The sequence below is a fragment of the Oryx dammah genome, unplaced genomic scaffold, assembly GCF_014754425.2.
Source record: "Oryx dammah isolate SB20612 unplaced genomic scaffold, SCBI_Odam_1.1 HiC_scaffold_2, whole genome shotgun sequence".
NCBI lineage: Eukaryota > Metazoa > Chordata > Mammalia > Artiodactyla > Bovidae > Oryx > Oryx dammah.
The window spans coordinates 114,220,189-114,244,909 of record NW_024070186.1 but is presented as its reverse complement, the minus strand read 5'-3'; the positions used below and the strand labels follow the sequence as shown (position 1 = coordinate 114,244,909).

The 24,721-nt window shown below is 40.9% G+C and overlaps 1 protein-coding gene across 1 annotated transcript in view; it reads right to left on the bottom strand.

The window, feature by feature from the left end:
- Window positions 1–23,821, bottom strand: part of GABRR3 (gamma-aminobutyric acid type A receptor subunit rho3) — a 46,301-nt gene extending 22,480 nt beyond the window's left edge. Inside the window, exons 1-4 of the mRNA XM_040226598.1 lie at window positions 23,697–23,821; window positions 14,655–14,767; window positions 6,108–6,175; window positions 3,818–4,041 (exon numbers count right to left, since the gene is read on the bottom strand). Of these exons, the coding sequence (XP_040082532.1) occupies window positions 3,818–4,041; window positions 6,108–6,175; window positions 14,655–14,767; window positions 23,697–23,821 (530 nt within the window). The remainder of the gene's footprint in view (window positions 1–3,817; window positions 4,042–6,107; window positions 6,176–14,654; window positions 14,768–23,696) is intronic.
- Window positions 23,822–24,721: the final 900 nt, after the last annotated feature.

Sequence of the window (24,721 nt, the reverse complement as noted above, 5' to 3'; positions counted from 1 at the left end):
GTCACATAGCCATGGCTGATCTTGGTCTTTAGCCCCTCCAGAGGTCAAGTTGATACCATGTGGCTCAGGGTCTTTGGGTAAACAAAGACATACTTATCAGGCAGGATATTCCAAGGACTTGTAGGTTATTTCCCAGGAGCCAGGCAAGAGCCAGATCTTTCTTTGGAATGTGCAGGGTAAGGACAATTCACTGAGCTACTTCTCCAGTGGATATCCCCTCATCAACAAAATTAATTTAAAACAGTTGATTTCTTGGCCAGATGCTGCTGTTCAGCTGCTGATTCCTACTAAGCCTTGATTCCAGTACTTGTTAGAGTTCTAGGTTACCTCTGATGTAAAAGTTCTTATGGAAAGTGGTACTTTCCTCTCATTTCATTTGTTTAAAAAACACTGATAGCTTTTTATAAAATGTCCGGTAACAGAATCTTTGTACTAGAGCGAGCAAGGTGTTTCTAATGAATAAAAAGAACATATTTTCACTGTAAACAATTACCATAAACTTGGCTGTTTAAAACAACAGAAATGTATTCTCTCATAGTTCTGGAGGCCTGAAGTCTGAAATGAGCATCACTGGACTGAAACCAAGGTGTTAGAAAGACCCTGCCTCCTCCCGAAGCTCGAAGGTGAGAGTCATCCTTTGCTTCTTACAGCTCCCGGAAGTCGCCAGCGTTCCTGGGTGATGGTTGCATCACTCCAGTCTCTGTCTTCACCATCACACTACTTCCTACTCTTCCATGTGTGCCAAATCCTCCCTCTGCCTTTCTCTTACAAGGACACTGATGATTGCATTTAGTCCAACCCAGATAACCCAGAATAATTTCCTTGTCTCAAGACCCTTCATTTAATCATATCTGTAATTTTCCCCCACTCCCCAATAAAGTTACCTTCCTAGGTTCCAGAGATTAGGACATGGATATCCTCTGGAGAGCTAACTTCTTTTTCAGTTTACTAATGAATCTTTCTGGGATTTCTAAGACATTTGAAAATATGAATTTCTTGGATTTACCAAACATTTTTAAGATTACCTATGGTAGGTCAGTCAGTAAGCACTGGATTCATTAGGCTAAAAATAAATGTTATAGTAAAGATGGAAGGATATTATAGCATAGTGTCTGAACAAATATTTTATTAAATTTTTTGATATCCAACAGAATACAGAACTCCTATTTATCATTTGGATAGGTCCATTAGCACAGATCAAATATTTTAAATTAAAATTTTGTTTTTCATTTTCAACAAGTTTTAAATGAAGAAATTAGGGGTAACGTGTATGATGACTTCATGTGAAGAGTGAAGGACATACTTAACAAAATTATTTAGTTAATCCGAGATTCCAAGACTGCTTGGTGGGGTGCAGGGTGGGGTGGCATTGGTGAGTAGGAAAAGCAGTTTGGGTACCTATAGAAAACTGTGGGTTAGACTCTTAAGGCTATCCAAAATTCAGCTCCATTTTGTCCAACCTTATTTCCTATTATTCTCCAATATATGCCCAGAGTGGGTACAGTTAGATTAGGAAATCATTCTTTAAAACCCGGAAGTTAGGGGCTTCCCTAGTGGTCCAGTGGTTAAGAATCCACCTTGCATTGCAAGGGACACTGGCTTGCCGGGAGCCAGCGTAAGGAACTCTGCCCATGGCAAAGGTCATGAGGAAGGAGGCTCGGCATACGCAAAGGCGGGGCCGAGCCTCAGGAAACCCCCTGTTCCCGAGCATCTACCCCCAAAACCAGAGTGCCTACTTTACTGTTTTATGCTCTCACCTATACCTCTGACTTTACAGGGGGCTGAACCTCATTACCCCTTTCGGAGAAGGAGTTTACTTACAGCTCCAAGTCAATAAAAATTCCTGGGTGTGACAGGAGTGTTTCAAACTCCTCTGAAGGTTATCTAGCCTGCCTGTACAGGTTCATCTGGCCACATGTGATTGTTTACAGCCTCCCAACTGTGAGAGGCACGAGATGATTTAGACTTACTAAAGGTAGATTCTTTTTGGGAAGTTAGAAATTATTAGTATAGTGGGTTGGTTAGGAATTATATTGGTAAAGGGTTTTTCATTTGTTGTGCCAATAATTGCTGCTAATTCTCTGCCCTGGGTGTGACAAGGGTGTCTCAGGTCAAACCTCTCTGCTGACAGACTAGCTTGTGTGACAGGATTATCCACGCTCCTGCCACTATGCACATGATTGTTTACTACCTCTCAACCATAAACAGCACAGAGAGCTTGGAGTATTTTGAAAGTCTTAATTAGCATAGGGCTTTTCTCATTGTTGATTCAATGATTGCCGCCAGGCCTCCATATCCTTAGGCACCTGGGACTATATTAATCAATGTATTTGGAATATAGAAAAGGAAATATAGTAGTTTTTGATGTTAGCAATACTAGACTTTTTGAGTTAATGAATTTTCTCTTTTGTTATAGATCGCTGTATTTGTTATAAATCAGTGTGTCCTTGCTATGTAAAAATGTGACTTTATCACTATCTTAAGACTAAATAGATCTTAAGGGGAATGTTGATAAAGGGTTTTCATGTGTTGGGCTGATGTTTGCTGCTAAATCTCCATATTCCCTGCCCTTATAATGAATATAACTAGCATATAGGAGAAATAAGTATTAACCTTTAAGATTAATCATGTTAACCTTAGGTTAAATAAATTCCTTTCTTAGTTGTAACCCACTACACCCTCACCCTATAGGAATGCAACTTTATCTGGTACCTTCAGAGGTTGATGCCTGGTTTAAGAAAAAACACCCTTGGAAAAAATAAGTTTTTTGGTTATCAGAAAGAAAGGATCATAAAATGTCAGCAGGCCTCATGGCCAGAAGATGATGTAAAACCCCTTAGACCTTTTTTTAAAATACATTTATGCAAAGCACCTGATTTTGATAAAGGTCAGGACTGCTGACCCCTGCGTGACTCTGTATTCATCCCTATGTATAACAAAAGGTATATAAGCAAACCTAAAAAATAAAGAAATCAGATCAGTTTCTGGAAAGACTGACTCCCCCGTGTCGTTTCTTTCTTCCTCCATGCTTTCCTGGCTGAATTCCCATCTGAAATGTGGGGACTCACCAAGCCTGCTAATTTTGCCTGGGCTTCTGAGATCGGACCAGGGAGGCCTCAGTGCCTCCTCTCCTTCGGGAGAACGGAAAGACGCCTGTGGCCTACGTAGGTGGTGATTGGTATTCCACGTAAACCAAGTTATTCAGCCTCTTTTTCTCCACTAATTTTCCTACTACACTATCTGTTTCTAATCTCTCTATATATCTGTAATTAAATAAGTTTTTTCCAGGACGCCGATTCCGTCCCCACCTTCGAATTACCCTGGATCCACTGGGGCTGGACCCCGAGGCTGGCTCGATCCCTGGTGCAGGAAGAGTCCACATGTCTTGGAGCAACTAAGCCTGTGTGCCACAACTACCGAGCCCACGTGCCGCAGCTTCTGAAATCCACAGGCCTAGAGCCCGTGCTCTGGAACAAAAGAAGCTGCCGCAATGAGAAGCTTGCATACCATGGTGAAAAGCAGTCCTGCTCTCCACAACTAGAGAAAGCCCGCATGCATTAACAAAGACCCACCACAGCCAATGAATAAAGAAATAAATCTTAAAAAGAATAAACAAAATGCTAATTATTAAAAGTCATTACAGAAACAAAACCTGGGAGTTAGAATCAGGAAAAAAGTCACATCTTCTGCTTGTGTCTGAAGCGCCAGCATTACTAAACACAGCAATATTGGGAGTTCAGCCTGCAGTGAGCCCTCCTAGTGTTGGTATAGATGGTGCAGTGCAAGGGAGCCCAAGGCAGGAGACAGCCCTCCTCACCGGACACTGAAGAGGACGTTTCCATCGGGGTGGACACGCAGCATGATGTTCTCCACAGTTGTGTCGTGGATGAAGGATCTCTTAGAATGGACAAAGAAGATATCAGGCACCCAAATCTTTTCGATTAATCTATGATCAAAAGTCATACTTTTGTTGGTCTTGCTGGGAAAGGCGAGCCTTTCATCTTTCCAGTAATGCCTGAGATAAAAAGTCATTGTAAAGTCCTAGGCAGGGAGAAAAAGAGACAAGTCAAGGCCAGCAGAAATATGATTCAGGATGACCAGTCAGTACTATCAGTCTCCATTGGTTTCCGTAGGTGTTAACGACCTGGGCCTGAATGGCTTATATCTTCAGGTAGATTCAGAATGAAGCTACTGAGCTTCCATCACAGAGCCTCTCCTCCCCTGGACTCTGGTGAATGCTGAGAGTTTCTGAAAATCATCAAGTATTCAAGTTGCTGAGAGGAAACAGGTTATAAGTGGGACGCATTTCTACCTGAGCACTCTGGTAAATCACCCAAGATGATCTCAGAAGAGAGGGACCTGAAACTTCATGGTCTGGTATTTTATTTTGATTTTTTTTTTTCTGGTACTTTAGTTTGCTTTTTCTCTCACTGTAAATAAATATTCACTTTTATGATTGATTTTATACCCATATATTTCTACTGTTTTTGTTAAAGCAGTCCTCCCCAAGTTGAATATACTACAGTCCTATAAGAACCTGAACACAACATTTATTGGAGTTTTTAAGCATTTTAATGGAAAGCATGTTGTCAGAGGGGCTTCCCTCGTGGCTCAGTGGTAAAGAATCTTCCTGCGGTGCAGGAGATGTGGGTCAATCCCTGGATCGATAAGATACCCTGGAGAAGGGAATGGTACCCCATTCCAGCATTCGTGCCTGGAGAATCCCATGGACAGAGGAGCCTGGTGGGCTATAGTCCCTGGGGTTGCAAAAGAGTCAGACACAACTGAGCCACTAGACAACACCAATGTTTACAGAAGTCCTGAGAAGGAGACGGTGGTCTTCAGCTTGAGACACAGAACAAATGCCAGGAGATGGTGGTGCTGGAACTGTAGTGTGCCAAAAATCACTTGTGCATTTGTTAATATGGCAAATTCCCCAGAAGCTAGTTCTCAGAGATTCTGATCCAGTATGACTCAGGATTTTAAATTGTTTATATGCATCCCAGTTGTAAGGAGATAAGGATGAGGGGGAAAAGCTAGATTAACATTATTTTAGCAGAAAATTTGCTTAATCAATTGTTTGAGTTTTGTTTGGCTCTCAGGTATGAGTATTTTGTTTGTTTGAATAGAAATTCTCCTATCTTCACCTAAGTTATAGGATGTAGGCAATGACAATGTGTTTCACATTTCCCAACTGCTTAGTTCTTACTATCGTTTATTTGTCAACAACACTCAAATTCTTCTTGAAATAACACATATAATAGAACTTCAACATTTATTACACGAGCGAAGGACAAATCTCAGCAAACCACAAACAAGTTATCAAGTAATGATGAGCTCATTTGTTTTTCTTAGGATCAGAATAGAGGTACATTGTATTATTGCTCTGGGTTAATCTGGGAGCACCAGCCACGTGTAATTTTGAATTAGGGTAAGAGTGAATAAATACAATGGTTCATTCATTACCGTAACACCACTCCACGGGGAATCCTGTGGGTTACCGCATGGATTGCTTTAATAAGCATATATTTGTGTTTAGATGCTCAGTCTGATCTGAAGGGCACCGGGCAAACACCGAGCCTATGAAGTCAAATGGCAGACAGTGGTACACAAGTCAGTGATACATCAGCATCACCACTACTTGGCACTCTCACGGGAAGCAGGCTGAACCGCCCACTGGGAGGAGAACAGGACAAAGCTAAAAAGATTGAAAGTGATTTCAGGGTGAAATAAGGGAGGGCTGGAAAATGATAAATGATAAGCAGAAGAAGCCAACACTCAGGATGACTTGATTGGGCATGGAGAATGCAGACCAGTTTTTTTGCTGATACTTAGTGCCAAGGTTCAAGTCACATAGCTAAGTATATCCTGTCCTTCAGGACACTGTAAGGCCAATAGAAGAAAAGGAGAACAGAAAGAAAGGAATGAGAATTATAATCCAGGGCAGCGATAATAGTTAGAAAAGAATAAAGCGACTTCAACTTTATTAAGCAAAGTAGGAAAAATAAATAACATCCATAATTAAGATGACTTATTAAAACATCAGTGATTTTGACACTACTGAGAATCTCTCTGTTCAGAAAAAAGCATCTCAAGGAGAAACTTACCATGTTGACCTCTGAAATGCTGTCAATACTTTCAACCTGGACATCTATACCCACGGGCACTGGAGACCCTTCAGAAAGAAGAATGAGAATATAGTGAGAAATCAGGATTATTTTTGGAAACATTTAAAGTGGAGAGAGATCAATGCTGCAAATGAAGTACTTTTCAAGTTTTAATGATAAATTTCTCACTTATCTATTGATACATTATTACATATTCAGGGAGCAGACTTGCATGAAGTTCATGATTTTGGCAAATGTGGGAGCCTTTCCTCTCTTGCCTAAAAATCAGTCTCTTTCAGGTGGGCAGGCTGGAGGGACACATTGACAACAGTGCTACCCAGGGATGCTGCACATTCAGAAATGTCCCTTCCCAGATAAACAGAGACCATAACTTGCGTTTGGGGTGAAGCAGACATCCTTAGAAATCTGAATGCTGAGAGTATTCTGAAAATCAGAATGGGAGCAACTTCAGACAGGCAAGTTCTAGATTTGTGTGCAGTTGGGTCTCACAGAATCAGCCTTATGTGCCCAGAGAACAAACTGAGACCAAGACAGTCCCTTGTTACACTCTACAGAGGGTTTCATCTGTTCCTGTGTGAGGGGATGCTGATGCTACTAACTGCATTCTTTAGAACTGTGTATGAAATGTGATGCCTATATGCGTGTGTGTGCAGTCGTGTCCAACTCTTTGCAACTCCATGGACTGGAGCCTGCCAGGCTCCTCTGTCCATGGGATTATCCAGACAAGAATACTGGGTAGCCATTCCCTTCTCCAGGGGATCTTCCCAACCCAGGGATTGAACTGGGGTCTCCTGCACTGCAGATGGATTCTCTTACCATCTGAGCCACCAGGGAAGCCCCAGTATAATACATTATAAAACAAGACCTGCCTCACCAGTCCCTGTGCACCATCTATGCCTACCCCCCCCCCCCGCCATTAATTGGCTGACATTCAGTTCAGTTCAGTCACTCAGTCGTGTCCAACTCTGCAGCCCCAGGAACCGCAGCATGCCAGGCCTCCCTGTCCATCACCAACTCCAGAGTCCACCCAAACCCATGTCCATTGAGTCGGTGATGCCATCCAACCATCTCATCCTCTATAGTCCCCTTCTCCTCCTGCCCTCGATCTTTCCCAGCATCAGAGTCTTTTCAAATGAGTCAGCTCTTCACATCAGGTGGCCAAAGTATTGGAGTTTCAGCTTTAGCATCAGTCCTTCCAATGAACACCCAGGACTGATCTCCTTTAGGATGGACTGGTTGGATCTCCTTGCAGTCCAAGGGACTCTCAAGAGTCTTCTCCAACCACCATAGTTCAAAAGCATCAATTCTTCAGCACTCAGCTTTCTTTATAGTCCAACTCTCACATCCATACATGACTACTGGAAAAGCCATAGCTTTGACTAGATGGATCTTTGTTGACAATGTAATATCTCTGCTTTTTATGCTGTCTAGGTTAGTCATAACTTTCCTTCCAAGGAGTAAACGTCTTTTAATTTCATGGCTGCAATCACCATCTGCAGTGATTTTGGAGCCCCCCAAAATAAAGTCTGACACTGTTTCCACTGTTTCCCCATCTATTTGCCATGAAGTGATGGGACCAGATGCCATGATTTTAGTTTTCTGAATGTTGAGCTTTAAGCCAACTTTTTCACTCTCCTCTTTCACTTTCATCAAGAGGCTCTTTAGTTCTTCTTCATGGTTGACATTACCTTCACTTTATCTACACTGATTCCCTCTTTTATAAATCTAAACCTTCGATATCATTCCTTACTTACAAGGATTTCAACTAGCCAGGCACCAGCCTGTCACTAGAATATATTTCTGTTTCAGGCTATAGGAATACCTTACTTGCATCTGAATTGCTAACTACTTCTGCCATATTGGACCAATCACTTCCAATAGTATTAATAGTGACAATTCTATTAAAATATTGTTTAGTGATAATTATGATTAAGCATGAACTTGGGAACATCTCAGTATTATTCCTTTATCAGGTTTAGCTCTGATGCTTTTATTTTGTTTTGCCTTTTTTCTTTAACTGACATGTCTGTGCGTAGTCACTTCAGTCATGTCCAGCTCTTTGCATCCTTGTGGACTGTAGCCCTCCAGGCTCATCTGTCCATGGAATTTGCCAGGCAAGAATACTGAAGTGGGATGCCATGTCTTCCTTCAGGGGATCTTCCCAACCCAGGGATCGAACCCACATCTCCTGCATTGCAGATGAATTCCTTACCACTGAGTCACTGGGGAAGCCCTCTTTAACTGGTAGAGCTATCAAAATATACACTTCATGCAAAGATCTCGCCCCTGGCCCTGTCTGGCCTTTCAGGATGAGGAATTCCTCCTACTAACTCCAATACTCCAAAGGACTGAAGAGATGGGAGAGGCCTTGGAGAGGGAACAGAACATCCTGGAGAAAATTTTGGCATTAGAGTCCTGACCAGAGCTTGAATCCAGCTCCATGACTCACATGGGAACTAGGGTCAGTAAAATGTCTAAGCTTAGGGTCCTCAACTCTCAGATCCAGTAGTAGTCTCACCAAGGAGACTTATGTAAAGACTAGAAATAATACAGTTGATAATCTTAGTGGATACTCAATAAATAGCATAGAATACATGTTATTGTTACTGTAATTCAGCAGATTTACAGAGGATGACATAGTTGGATGGTATCACCTACTCGATGGACATGAGTTTGAGCAAGCTCTGGGAGTTGGTGATGGACAGGGAAGCCTGGTGTGCTGCAGTCCATGGGGTTGCAAAGAGTCGGACATGACTGAGCAACTGAACTGAACTGAATTCAGAAAAAATGTGAATCTATTCTTCAGACTACAGACCACAATTCCCAGTCTTACATTCAAACATTGAGACAATCAGTCCATTCTTCACTAAAGAATGATCCAGTGCTTCTCATACAGTGTTTATTTTATGACAAAGTGTGAGCACAACTTGGATTCAGGATGTTTATGACTTGTAAGTAGGACCCAGTTACTGATGAGTATCTCTGCAAGCCAGCGCAGTCTTCTACCACCACCATACAAGGACATTCGTGCCACCGCTGGACAAGCACTGGGCCCTCAGGGTTGTTTGAAGGCTGGACTGATGCCGGGGTAAAAACATGGCTTGTCCATTAGGAATGGGTTCCTAAATATGTCTTAGATTTCTTCTTTCCTGTCTCCCATTTATTCTATTTTTGTCAGGATGAGCTCTTTCATTTCAAAGGAAAGTGTTTGTCCTCAGATGCTATCTGACCTCATTTTTGTCTCCTTTGCTTTTGATGCCCAAGTGCATCTTCTCCTGTGTCCAGGACTGTAAACTCTGCTCTGACATTCTGAGGACAGAGTGGAGGGTGAGGGTGAGTAAAAGCAAGATGCAAAATCATAGAATTTGGGAGCTTCTTAAAAGCTCCAAAGATCATTCTTTTTTTGTAAAATAGGAGCTGAGGCTCAGACAGAAGGTGTTAATAAAGCAAAAAGATTAAAAACTATGAAATTTGTAACCATATAAACCTGAGTTTAGCCTTCTGTAATCCTCAACTCCTCTAAGCCTCAGTTTTTGCTCATCTGTAAAATAGGGGACATACATATATGGTCTGTGCCTAATGGGGTTGCTGTGAAACTAAATTAAAAAATGCATATCAAGTCCTTAGCCTAACCTAACATTAAATGTCTTAACCAACTTATTCAGTATATAGTAATGTGTGATACACAGAACATGAATAATACCAGTTTCATAAATGCTCTTATTATCTATATAAAGCATTTGGAATATAGTAAAAATTAAATAACTATTAGGTATTACAATTAGGTGTTGATTTCCCAGGATCACTAACTAGGTAGCAGCACAGACATTTATACTGCCACGTATACTATACTATATTATATTATACATATAAAAATCATCAATCTTACTTTTATGCATGCTGGAATAAGGGGATCAAAATAAAAGTTATTCATCTTATTTGTGTAATACATTTAAAATACTTGATATATTATATCATGTTATCATTACAGCCACTTTGTTAGTTAGCTGCTGCTGCTGCTAAGTCGCTTCAGTCATGTCCGACTCTGTGTGATCTCAGAGACGGCAGCCCACCAGGCTCCCCCGTCCCTGGGATTCTCCAGGCAAGAACACTGGCGTGGGTTGCCATTTCCTTCTCCAGTGCATGAAAGTGAAAAGTGAAAGTGAAGTCGCTCAGTCATGTCCGACTCTGTGTGACCCCGTAGACAGCAGCCCACCAGGCTCCTCTGTCCATGGGATTTTCCAGGCAAGAGTACTGGAGTGGGGTGCCATTGCCTTCTCCTGTTAGTTAGCTAGGTAGAACCAATTTAGCTCCATTTGACATATGAGGGAACTCATGCTCAGCAAGGTTGAAGACCTTGCCTGAAAGCTAGAGCTGGTTAATGCAGGAATATAGCCAGTTCCCCTTGGCTCCCAATCTGGTCCTCCTGTTTGACAAGCAAAACCTACACAATGGGTTTTACAACTTCAGCTTTTGTTTTAACTCAGTAACCAGTATCTAGATGCTGAATTGATTTCATTTTAAAGAAACAAAGAAATCATCATCTATACAACTAAAACAAAAAAAGCCCTTAGTTATGGGAGATGTAAAGGGTAGGGAAAGCATAAAGAAAGAAAATGAGCTGCAATTTATAACCCAAGTTAAACAAAAGGCTCCCTTAAATTTATATCCTCCTGTTTCCACATAATGAGTCAATTAATCTTCTAATGCTTTATAAAAGTAAAAAACACTGCAGTAGCAGCTGGTTTTAATGTTAAAGGTAATTAGGAAAACATTAAGGCAAGAGAAGTGCTGAAGTTACATTTAGCTCAAGAGGAAAGAAGAATGTGTGTGTGTTGTGTTATGGACAAGTATAAAGAAAGAGAAGATAAATTTAAGCCTGTCTTTTATATCCTGCAGCTTGAGTTTCCCAGGAAAGCAGGCTTGAGAGAACAGAGAATGGGCCACCGGTATAAAAAGCTGTTCTAACCAAGACAAGAGAAGGTTAAGGACTGTAATTCACAGAGCTACCAGACTGACACTTCTGACTGAATTTATGGATTTTTTCTGCCTGAACTGACTGAATACCCAGGCCACTTGGATACCATTTAGCCCCAGTCCATGACTGTCAGAAAAATTTCTTAATCGTGGGATGATTTGCCACCTGCCACTAAGCAGTACATTTCCATTGCATTTTTAATGACCCCACAAAGTAGCCTCAGGAAAAAAAATTGTTTTAAAAATTCTTAACACGTATCCCTAACAGATCAAGAGAAGTGGAAATTTAAGATCAATATCATGTTTTTCTGGGGGATGGGGGTGATACAGAGGAGAGAGAAAGAAGGCATAAATGTTTTAAGATAAAAGCTTTGGGTCAGCTGTTGGTAATTTATGACGGTGCTTCTCAAATTGTAAAGTGTAGTCGAATCACCTGGGGATCTTGTTAAAATGCAGATTTTTATTCAGAAAGCCTGGGGTGGGGCCTGATCTTCTGCATTTCTAACTAATCCTCAAGCGACTCTGCAGCTGGTCCTTGGAACACTTTGAGTTGCAAAGTGTAGAGTGCTTGTTTCAAGGTCCAAATTCAAGGGCATCAATTTTTCTCTTAATCTCTCTGGCTTTCAGTGGTCTAAAATAAACCCATAAAACCCTTTCCTCTAGGATAGGAATTCATTAAATTGACGAACCTAACCTAACAGGAATTAGGGCAGCTTTTTGAATTCGTATAGAAGGGAATACATCATTTTGGGCTGCTAATCACTGCTCCAGAGAGGCCGGTTCCAAGCTATTCCTGTGTGTCTGGAGCCCCCTAATGGCTCCAAGTACCCACAGCCGGTCAAGTTTAAATTCAAACAAAGTTCCCCAGCTAAACTGTGAGAAGGGAAAGACTTTAGAGATTCTTTAGAATCGTGGAGACCAAGGTCCAGAATACTTGCCTAACAGTTGCAGAGTATATTATCCAAAGTTTGGGCAAATTGTGTTGGAGGAAATAAACTGTCTATTGGGAATGGCAGTTAAGAGTACATCTTCAGGAGAATTATGGTAAGGATGATACATCTGAGTAGTGATGTAAAAAAAAAAAGAAATTAAAAAAAAACAGATATAGGTAGTAAAAATATAAAAAGCGTATATTTTTGAACCTGACTGATTTTGAGTCTTCTAAAAATCTTAAATTAGGTTCAATAAGTGTGAGAAATGCTCCTGAAAAGCAAAATATTATCAGTTCAGTTCAGTTCAGTTCATTCACTCAGTCATGTCCGACTCTTTATGACCCCATGAATCACAGCACACCAGGCCTCCCTGTCCATCACTGACTCCCGGAGATCACTTAAACTCATGTCCATTGAGTCGGTGATGCCATCCAGCCATCTCATCCTCTGTAGACCCCTTCTCCTCCTGCCCTCAATCTTTCCCAGTATCAGGGTCTTTTCCAATGAGTCAGCTCTTCGCATGAGGTGGCCACAGTATTGGAGTTTCAGCTTCAGCATCAGTCCTTCCAATGAACACCCAGGGCTGATCTCCTTTAGGATGGACTGGTTGGATCTCCTTGCAGTCCAAGGGACTCTCAAGAGTCTTCTCCAACACCACAGTTCAAAAGCAGCAATTCTTTGGCACTCAGCCTTCTTCACAGTCCAACTCTCACATCCATACATGACCACTGGAAAAACCATAGCCTTGACTAGACGGACCTTTGTTGGCAAAGTAATGTCTCTGCTTTTGAATATGCTATCTAGATTGGTCATAACTTTTCTTCCAAGGAGTAAGCATCTTTTAATTTCATGGCTGCAATCACCATCTGCAGTGATTTTGGAGCCCCCCAAAATAAAGTCAGCCACTGTTTCCACTGTTTCCCCATCTATTTGCCATGAAGTGATGGGACCAGATGCCATGATCTTCGTTTTCTGAATGTTGAGCTTTAAGCCAACTTTTTCACTCTCCTCTTTCACTTTATTCAGGAGGCTTTTTATTTAAATGTGATTCTCAGACTGGCAGAATCAACATCACCAAGAAATGTATAAGACATGAGAATTGGTGACCCCACTCAAATCAACTGAATCAAAACCTCTGTGGGTGAGGCCCAGTGATCTGGGTGCTAAGGAGCCCCCAAGGGACCCTGATGCCTGCTGAAACTTACATCGTCAACCTAATAAAGGGCTTCCCTGGTGGCTCAGACAGTAAAGAATCTGCCTACAATGTGGGAGACCTGGGTTTGATCCCTGGGTTGAGAAGATCCCCTGGAGGAAGGCATGGCAACCCACTTGAGTATTCTTCCCTGGATGGACAGAGGAGCCTGTCAGGCCACAGTCCATGGGGTTGCAAAGAGTTGGACATGAGTGAGCAGTTAAGCACACACACATCCCCTAATAAAATCAAAACCAGACCCTTAGAATTGCAACCCAATGGATTCCAGAAAATTAAAGAACAAAACCCAAACAATCCTTAACGTAAGAGTTACCTGATATACTTTTACATTTTACCAGTTAACACATTAGTTTTCTGCGGTACCTACCTGTGTGTTGTGCTTCCCTTTGTCATAACCACAATATGATGAGTATCGAGGTCTTCCCACCCACGCCAAGTACTTGAAGTGTTAATTATCAAAAAGTGGTACCTATTCTACTTCTCTTACCTCCACGTCTCTAGCATGAAAAGTTGTCAGTTCAGGAAACTGTGGGTGTGGGAAACCTTAGGTCAGGAGCGGGAGAGTCAGGATGCATTTAGCTCTAAGGTGGAGAGTACAGCTTAACTGGGTGATCTTACCATACCCTGTGTATCTCTGAAAAGCTTGGTACCCCCAGGGATGCAACTATATGCACATGAAATAATCTGACAGGAGGAAAGGCTTTTTTCCAAGTAATATATCCTCCTACTGTGGTTTGCTTCTGTTCTCCTTACCAGTCATTGCATCTTGGTTCTACCACATTACCTTTTTCATGGCCTTGAGAACATTTCTTAATTTCTCTAAGCTCTAATTTCCACATTGTAATATTAGGGTTGTAACACCTACTTCATAGGGTCACTGCAAGCATGGAATGAGACAGTGCATGAAAGGGCTTAGCACAGTGCCTGGCACTCCAACATTTCAATCAATTTTTATTGCTAGGTGCAATTAAAAGAAAAACCCTCAGCAGAGGTGGTTCACAGGGAGTCATGGCACTTGGCAGACTAGTTCTTCAACAAAAGTTAGGCATTCCAGCTCATAAGCAGGTTTCACAAGATTTTATGAATACCATCATATAATTCAATAGATTTTAATTAAAACAATATATTGCTATACGGGCAAGATATATACATTCACTATTTTTAAGCATGTATTATTTATCAAACACACTTTTTATGGTAATCAATGGGTGATTTTGGTTAATTTAAACTGCATAAATTACCAATTGCTCTTATTCAAGAGAAGATCATTGTAAAAGGTTTTTGTTTCTTTTTCTTTGTTAAACTGATGGTGGTGTGTTTTGGTCTTAATGGCTTCAAATTTTCAACTCAGTTTTGACAATGCAATGGATTATAACACAGGAGTTTTGTGAAGACAGTGCTCACCTCCAAATCCAGGTCTCATTGCAAAATCATGGTCCTCTATGTGGAGGATTTGCTTATATTTCAGGGGCCACACTTTGGTACTGTCTTCTTTCCTCATTCTACTTTCTTGTTTGCTGGACCTCCAAGGGAGAAAATTGCTTTTGAGATACATGTGCTTCTGGATATTTTGATTCAGTTTAGCTTTCTGTGCTCAACATGGTATGCTCCAAAATATACACATAAAGCTCATTTTCTCAGCTCGTATTACATACAGACAAAGATCAACCAACATTGACTCTTTCTTTCACAAGGGTGGGACAGGTAAGGTAAAGTACCTTGAATGACACACTTGAGTGTGGATGTGGTCCTGACAACGTGGTTTTTAGTAGGGAAACCTGGTCACTAGCACCTGGGTGGAGATGATCAACACTCAGATCCATGGGCCCCAACCCAGATCAACTAAACCAGAACCAGACGACACAGGGCCTGGGAATCTGCATTCAGCGGGGTCCCTGAGTGATTCTTGGAGTCACAGAAGTTAAACTACCTCTTGCACTAAGATAATGTTAAGAAAAAGCAAAACGAAAGACCCTAAAATTGTAAACTGATGAAAACAGTGTTTTACAAAATGTGCAAAAAGTACAGGTGCTGCTTCGGATTCGAGGAAGAATCCCTGTAGTAGATTCTGGAACTGAGGGAGGGCTATGGGCATGGAGAGGAATCCCAGGGGAAAATGGGTGATCTGACAGTTGACTGGACCTGAGATTGGTCCAGTGGTGAAGCAGGCACACTTCCTAGGGCCAAGGCAAAGTGGGTGGCCTTTCCGGTGTGCGTGGAGACCTGACCTGGGAGTGAAGCCCATGGCTCCCTGGGCTCTGAACTCAGGCAAGTTGCTGGGTCTCCTGGACTCATTTCCTGTGCCACATACTTCCCAGACGTGTTCTAACTCTGTAAGTGACATGCAGCCGACTTCTTGTCCCAGGTGCCTGAGACCTTGCTCAGTCCCTCTTCCAGAAGAACATTCCTGGGCTCCCCTGGTGTCTCAGTGGTAAAGAGTCCGCCTGCCAATGCAGGAGACACAGGTTCCATCCCTGGTCCGGGGAGATCCCACATGCCGAGGGGCAACGAACCCCACGCACAACTATTGTGCATGGAGCGTGGCAACTGCAGCCAGAGAAGCCACCGAAATGAGAAGCTTGCAGTTGGAGAGTAAGCCGGCTCGCTGCAATCAGAGAGAGCCCACATAGCAACAAAGACCCAGCACAGCCATAGATAAATAAGTGAAATTATTTTTTTAAAAAGAACAGTCCTGTAGCAACAAAGACCCAGCACAGCCATAGATAAATAAATGAAATTATTTTTTTAAAAAGAACATTCCTGTTACCATCACTGTCATCGTCAGCAGCTGCAATAACACAAGATGCTGAGGGCTCTGCTAGGCAAGTTCTAATTACTCTTTCTTGATTGGCTTTTGCATTGATACATGTCTTCTTCAGGAAATAGACATCAATTTTTAACATAATACTTGTGGACACAATTTCTTAACTTAATATTTTGATGGTGAGAATTTCACATCCCGAAGCATCTGGTTTAAGAAATACGTCCAGGTTTATGGGCTCCGGAGAGCACCCACTATGATCTTTAAGTACAGACGTTTCTGGCTGAAACCCTCAGAGATTTATGTATGCATTTTTGCCATTGATAGAAATAGGGAAGTTGGAAGAACAAATCTGATTTTGTGTAGAAGACAAATGAGTTTGATTTTAAATACAAGTCATTTTATCCTACGAATAACTGACACAGAGAATGATTTCTTCCAAGGATCTCTTAACTAGAAAACCTCTTTCAAGGAGCTAGAATGATCCATTGATTGCACAAGTAATAGCAGCTAGTTTTTATTAAATGCCTGTTGTGTTCCAGGCCCCCTACCACATGTTTTGTAAGTACTATATTCTTTGATATGAATCTCAATTACCAGGTTTGCTGGGCTCCATGCCCAGAGTTTCTGATTCCATAGTTTTAGGATATGAGAATTTGCATTTATAACAATTTCTCAGGAGAACTACCGGTCTGGAAAATAATAGACGTTTTATAAAAGCTAGCTGGTTATTATTTTGAGAAAAATTGGAATATTACCTTGGGTGGAAATTCATGGAAATTTGTGAACTTCTTTAGTAATATAACACAATGGCAATCTCTGGTACTCTTTTCAAAAGCATAGCCCTCCAGAGATTGGAAGGGATGAATCTTAATTAAGAATCCCCAGAATACCCATCTCAGAAATTTCATCCAGAGGAACAAAAAAAAATTTAAAAATTAAAAATAGAACATAGGAAAGCAAAGACAGAATGCCCTTCCCCCAAATATCACCCTGTCCCTGTCTGGGAGTTGTGTTATTCTGTATGTTGTATCTTTTGCATGTAGCTTCCCTAATGGACCAAAAAAAAAAAAGAATCCTAATAAATTTCCAGAATTGTAATCCTAAAAATAAATAATAAATAAATAAATAAATAAAGAATCCCCAGAACAATGAACATGCAGCCTGCTACGAAAGGCAAGTGGCTTCCCAGGTGGCACAGTGGTTACAAATCTGCTTGCTAAGCAGGAGACAGGGTTCGATCCCTGGGTTGGGAAGATCCCCTGGAGTAGGAAATGGCAACCCACTCCACTATTCCTGACTGGGAAATCCCACGGACAGAGGAGCCTGGCAGGCTACAGCCCATGGGGTTGCAGAGTTAGACATGGCTGAATGACTGAGCGTGCACGCATGAATGGCACTCCTGGCAGTACCTGCAAGCACACACACCTCTTCTTACCTGAGGGCTCTACTTATGTGTAGTGAGATGTCCTATGTTTGCTAATTTTTGACTTTATACACCATCTATTTCTCAAAAAGGTTTATGTGGCTTAGACACCCTCTGAAATAATTTTGAAAACCTCACACATATTTAAATAGTCATCTTCAATTTTTTCATCATAAAATTTAATATTAAATATTGATAATTTAAAATAAAACTTATATTTCTCCTTTAAATGTATCCAATGAACCTGAAATACTCAAAATATGCATTTTAAAATACACAAATAAGCTTCTCTTTAAAAACCAGAAGTTTTGTCTCCTCATTCTTTGTTTTCTTGAAGCTTGCATTTCCATTTTATTTTCTTTACTGAATTTTATCACCTATCATACTTCTTTCCGAGAAGACATGTATACACATTGAAAGAAATTCTTTTGTAACCTCTATGACTGTTAAAAATGGGGCAAAACATAATGGATATAAATGTTGATAAATAATTATTAAAATTATGATTATATTTTATTGGAGAAGTATTTCTTAATAGAGTGATGGTACATTTTCCCTATTTTGTGTATCTGTGTATGGATATTACTCGTTGCACTTGTTATTTCTTGTCTCTTTTGATAAAGCCCTTCTAATAGCTGTGAGGTGATATTTCATGGTTTTGATTTACATTTCCTTGATCCTATTTTTCACTTCTATAGATGAAAATACAGAAAAACTTTGCTCATGGACATGGAATTGGAAGAAGTTTTGTTTCAGGACTATAACTTAAACAACTCCTTCTTACTTATTTTTCAAAATTCACATTGTGGTGTATCATCAAGAATTCTTTCTAATGATTTATAACCTGACAAATTAAGTGGGTTCTTTCTTCAATATTGTTGAAAGCAAAAAAAAAAAAAAAAAAAAAAAAGAAAAGAAAACAAGAAAAAAGGAAAACACTCAGTTTGGAAAAGGATGTGTTATTTAAACTAAAGTCATCAGCTACCTTAACAACATCTGTAACGGATTCTTTGTACCCAGGTGGGTTTTATCCACTCGTGTAACACACATGGTTAAGATTCAGACAAAGGAAGAGGTGTGTGTGCTTTTATTTTGTTAAATGGGACAGAGCAATCATTAAAGAGAGGCTACAGAGAAGACTGCAGGCAAATTTTTAGGAGGATCCATTTTAGGAAAGAGGTCAGAGGAAGTCAGAGATCCAGAAATAATTATTTTAAAACTTTTCATGCTCACATGTGCCTCTGAGAACTTGCATGCACCCTTAGGGAAACATTATATTCTAGGAGCATAAGTGTCCTATTTGAAGACCCCTGACTTGAAAAAAAAAAGCATACAAGTATAAAGTTAATCAAATGAAGACAAATAGAACAGACAAAGGCAAGAGAAGCAAATGTGCTTAATAAGGGAGGTTAATTTATGACAGAGAACCAGATTTAGCTCAGAACTTTCTGGTCTGATTCCATCTAAGAATCATTTGAAGCCCCTTTGTCTTCTGCCTTCCCCTTTCCTAGAAAAAATGATTCTGCTTTTAGTCATTACTGAAAGAAAACTTTTGTATTAAATTGGAAAATTTTGCATGAAAATCTGAATTCTTCTTTTGAAAAATCAGGAAATCTAGTGACACCGGGCTAAAGTTCTCTTCCAAGAAAAGTCTTAACCTGACCAGCCTCTGCCCCCAGAGGAACATTGAGCCTATAATTGCCTCAGTCTCTGCCAGTCACTTCTATATTACTTGCATAGCAGTTTGAATTGGCAGTCTCTAGGATACTCCAGTCCTCTTGCCTGGAAAATCCCATGGGCAGAGGAGCCTGGTAGGCTGCAGTCCATGGGGTCACTCAGAGTCAGATACGACTGAGCGACTTCACTTTCACTTTTCACTTTCATGCACTGGAGAAGGCGATGGCAGCCCACTCCAGTGTTCTTGCCTGGAGAATCCCAGGGACGGGGGAGCCCGGTGGGCTGCCGTCAATGGGGTCGCACAGAGTCGGACACGACTGAAGCGACTTAGCAGCAGCAGCAACAGCAGCAGGACACTCCTGGCGTCTACATTAGGTTCTCGATGTGCTAGTAAATGTTTAACAAGAGACACCCCAGGAAAAAAAGCCCTGTTTGTAGTGTTTGCTGATTTCCATACTGTCATCATAGCTGATTTCAAGCTATGGATATGACAGAGAAGTGTGTAGCCCGTAGTATAGTATAGTACAATACAATACAATGTAATATAAGTTTTGTGTACAGTAGTATACTACAGTTTATATAAGATAGTATTCTATATTAGTGTAATACACAATACCACCTATACAGTAGGATAGTATACTATATAGTTGTATACCACACAGTATATGCCACACTCTACTGTATACTCATATATAGTATACGTAGTACTAGTATACCATATACAGTTACACTATGCTATGCAGTATGTTCTATAATACATTGGATGCAGGAGGAGAAGGGGATAACAGAGGATGAGATGGGTAGATGGCATCATCGACTCATTCAGTTCAGTTCAGTTCAGTTCAGTCGCTCAGTCGTGTCCGACTCTTCATCGACTCAATGGACATGATATGAGCAAACTCCAGGAGACAGTGAAGGACAGGGAAGCCTGGTGTGCTGCAGTCTATGGGGCTGCCAAGAGTTGGACATGACTGAGTGACTGAACAACAATAACATCGCATAATATACTACAGTATAGTGTAGCATTTCTTCCAGACATAAATAGATATAAATAGTGGAGAACAATACATGATAGTAACATGTAGTAAAGTAATTAGGAAATGGTGAACTTTAAGTATTTATTACTTTCATTAAAAATAATTTATTTAATTGTATGTCTCTATAAGTTAATTTTTAATGTTTATTTTTAGCAGCCTTAAAATTTCACAACTGGCTCTTGCAAGCTGATTTACACAGAAACTGGGCACTCTGCTGATTACTCTTAAGGCTGAGACACTATGTTCTTCTTAATTCCCAACCCAATACTTGTCATTACAGAAGGCACTCAATACAACTGCTGAAAGGATGAATAAATATTCAGTAAGTCTGGATGCCTAATCTTCTTTGCATCACTGGGAAGCCAGATCTCTCCCCTAGGCCAAACAGGAACATTTTCCCCTGCCATACCTAATTTATTCACCAACTCCTCCTCTCTCCTACTCTGTTTTTAAGAAATAAAGGGATGAATCTTTGGATGAAAGATTTTTAAAGTATTTGGATAAAAAAGGGAGTCTTTGGGCAAAAAGCAAAATTATATTCTGAATGTAAAGAGTTAATAGCCTATTTAAGGATAAACAGCCTGACTGTAGGAAAACTGGCTCATAATGTACATAAATGTGACCTAATTTATACAAATATATTTCCTAATTTTCAAAGAAAGATCAAGTCATCTTTCCACATTCATTCTATTAGTTCTCTTGCATTATGAGTTGGCATTACTGACTCGATGGACATGAGTTTGAGCAAGCTCCGGGAATTGGTGATGGACAGGGAAGCCTGGCTTGCTGCAGTCCATGGGGTTGCCGAGTTGGACATGACTGAATGACTGAAATGAACTGAACTGAATTTATGAAAGTGTGGATTATTAATTCATTACTTATTTAATTATGATAATCAGATCATGTGTGGGTTAAAGAACCTCACAGCGTTTATTCATATACTAAGGTCTAAATTATCCTGGGTTCCTTACTCTATAAACTATCTTACACAGTAATTTCTGTATTTTTATCAAAATGCCTTAAAATCTGCCTGAAAGGATGCTGAGTGACAGCTCAGAAGCTGGCTGGCTGCATTACTCTGTTCACTGGGGAAATGCATGGCTTTTCATCTTAAGTGGCTGCTTCCGAACCAGGGTGTATATTTTATGCTGTCCCTAGAGTCCTAGAGGATTTTTCTTTGAAGAACAAAAGAGGTAGGTGTAAATTTTAATGAATCATATTGTGGCTTATCATTTAGGACATAGAGAAGTGAAAACAAACATTCTTGGCCCCATAGAGTAGAAAGCCCAGGGTTCCCTCTTCATTTAACTGGAGTCTAAAAATGAGACACTTCACATAAGAGAGAAATTCTCACACCACCACAAAGAAAGATGTTTTCTTCTTGTCCATTAAATGCCACCTACAAAATACACAGGGCAGATTTTTCTCCAGCAATTCTCCCACCAACAGAGGGCTGGTGAGACTGGTGAATCCCTATGACTCTCTCCCTTCTTATCTACACATCCACCAAACAAACTGGGCAAACCCCCTACTGTTTAAGTCACAGATGATATTTTAAGCAATCTCAATTTGCTTCAAAATTAGGTACAATGTACTACTAAAACATACTAGACTTTATAAGCAGCCTGAAAAAAACACACAGCCTGGTTGGATAGCCTCACATTTCCTAAATATTGCTTGCCTAAATGCCTCGGGGAAGACAGAAAGTGTTTAAATGGGACAAGACTTCATCACATCATAGATCTGAGTGTGGAAGCCAAGTCTGGAAGGGAAGTATGGGAGATGGTTTTTGATTTCTAAGAGCAGAGCAGGAATCAGGACTCTAGCGACCCCTTCTCCCCACTCCCCCACAGTGTTTTTGTTTTTGGTCATTAAACCTGAGGCTTCAGAAGGATTTATTAAATTTTTATGTTCTCTTTCCTGATCTTATAGTGAGTGCTTCATAAATATTCAAAATGTGAGGGCAATCTGGCTGAAACATATGTCACCAAGGTTGGCTGGGTGATCTCATTCACTTTCGTTCCTCAATTTCTCCTACTGGGTCTTTTCGGGAATCTTGCACTTGGTGAAAAGGAAAGACTTTCCCTAGGACAGGAGGTTATTCACTGGTTATTAAAGTTACCTGGGTAGTACTAGGCATTGCACTGGGCTGCATGCATGCTCAGTTGCTCACTTGTGTCTGATTCTTTGCAACTCCATGAACTGCAGCCTCCAGGCTCCTCTGTCCATGGGATTTCCCAGGCAAGAACACTGGAGCGGGTTGCCATTTCTCTCTCCAAGGGATCCTGCTGACCCATGGATCAAACTCTTGTCTCCTGCATTGCAGGCAGATTCTTTACCACTGAGTCACTAGGGAAGCATTACCTGTGTACTACGGTGACTAGTTGTTCTAGTTTGTCTGAGACTGAGGGGGTTCCTGGGACTTCTAGCACTGAAGACCATGGCTGCTAAGTAGCTTCAGTCGTGTCCAACTCTGTGCGACCCCATAGATGGCAGCCCACCAGGCTCCCCCGTCCCTGGGATTCTCCAGGCAAGAACACTGGAGTGGGTTGCCGTTTCTTTCTCCAATTCATGAAAGTGAAAAGTGAAGGTGAAGTAACTCAGTCGTGTCTGACTCTTCGCGACCCCATGGACTGCAGCCCACCAGGATCCTCCATCCTTTGGATTCTTCAGGCAAAAGTACTGGAGTGGGGTGCCATTGCCTTCTCCAAAAGACCATGGAGCCCCAGGCAAATCAGATAAACTGGTCATTCTAGTAGAGAGCTATGCCCCTTCACTAGCAGATCCAAACATACCCTGATTATTGATGACAGGATTATAATGACAATGTATTGACATTCAGGATGGTATTTCAAAGACAATTTTCCAAATGGAAAACGAATCTTGAAAAACATCAATATACAGAACTATATACACTCTGCAAGTACTTGACATCAGAAATCAGTACTTAGACTAATTTCTACTCCAAAATTTTTGATGAAACATTAAACTCATGTCATTATCAATAATAAATGCATTGCTCATTGGAGAAATACAATCCCTGAGAGAAGACTCATACAAGAGCCCTTTAACTACTTTGAATAAAATTAAGCACGTAAATGCCAGCATGGACCCCAGATTCTGTTCTTTCTATGATAACCAGAAGTGATTTATTTTGATGAGTGTGCACTCTCTCTAGGGACAATCACTGCCACAAATGTGTGCTAGCATTAAAGATATATTCCATAGGTCTGAGGCAGCTGGTTGGAGAAGGCAATGCCAACCCACTCCAGTACTCTTGCCTGGAAAATCCCATGGATGGAGGAGCCTGGTAGGCTGCAGTCCATGGGGTCGCTAAGAGTCTGACGCGACTGCCTCACTTTAATGCATTGGAGAAGGAAATGGCAACCCACTTCAGTGTTCTTGCCTGGAGAATCCCAGAGATGGGGGAGCCTGGTGGGCTGCCGTCTACCGGGTCACACAGAGTTGGACACGACTGAAGCAACTTAGCAGCAGCAGCAGAGGCAGCTGGTGAGAGAAATTGGGACTATGTACGGCTGTCTTACCGAGTCTGTTCCATCGAAGAGGAGCAGCGTGGGTGGGGCGTCTTGATTTGAGCAACAGCAGAAGCATTTCGCATCAGCGTGATCCAGATGCAGGCGAAAAAAACCAAGTGGGAAGCCAGGATCATCTCTTCCAAAAGAAAGAAATGTGGACGGATACAACCGATGCTGTTAGCAATACTGCTTCTTCACGCGTCCTTTTAAAAGCAATTAGAGTGCCAAGTAAAAAGGTATCAAGGAAGAAAGAGAGACATTGCTTTCAGGGCTGTGTCCTTTGTTTTAGTAGGTTAAGTGGACTGACATGATTTAGAGGCAAACATCTGTCTGGATCATCAACCATTCAAGAAAAACAAAGCAGATTTTTTCCTTTTCCATTCCCATCCTCTAGTCCCTCTTTGCAGGGAAGGTTCTTAGTGGGATGCTTGATCCTGGACTCAATAAACTCGCAGCGGCAGTCGTACTCAGACAAAGAAGTGAGGTTAGGCTTTAAGTCCCCTTAATCCAACACAATATCATTTGAATATATTTAGCGACTCAGCAAAATAATATGCTTAATGAGAACAAAGATGATTAGTTTAATCCAGAAAGGAATCTTTCCCTCTCCAAATGTGTACAGAGTGCCAGAGTACGAATAAAATTCCATGATTATTTTGTCAAATAAATAATCATATTTTAAGATGATGGTTTATTCCATTGATATCAATCAAGTGGTTCAATTTAAGGTTTAATATGGTGAGCAGCCAGATACATAAGGGAATAAATTAGCCTTGGGCAGGGGGTAAGGAATGATGTTAAATTATGGCCACATAGGAGGCTAAAGATACTTTGCACATACTGAGTAGAAATAGTCCCTCTATAATGCAAAGTGCCAATGCATGGGTATGATAGTGAAATTTAGGTTCTTCAACTGGAAAATAAAAGGTGAGCAAGTCAGTGACAGCTGACTGTTTACAAGGACTGAAGAAGAATGCTGTTTTCTTCCCAGGAATACAGTGTGAAGGAAATTCTTAAATTTCCTCAAATTAATT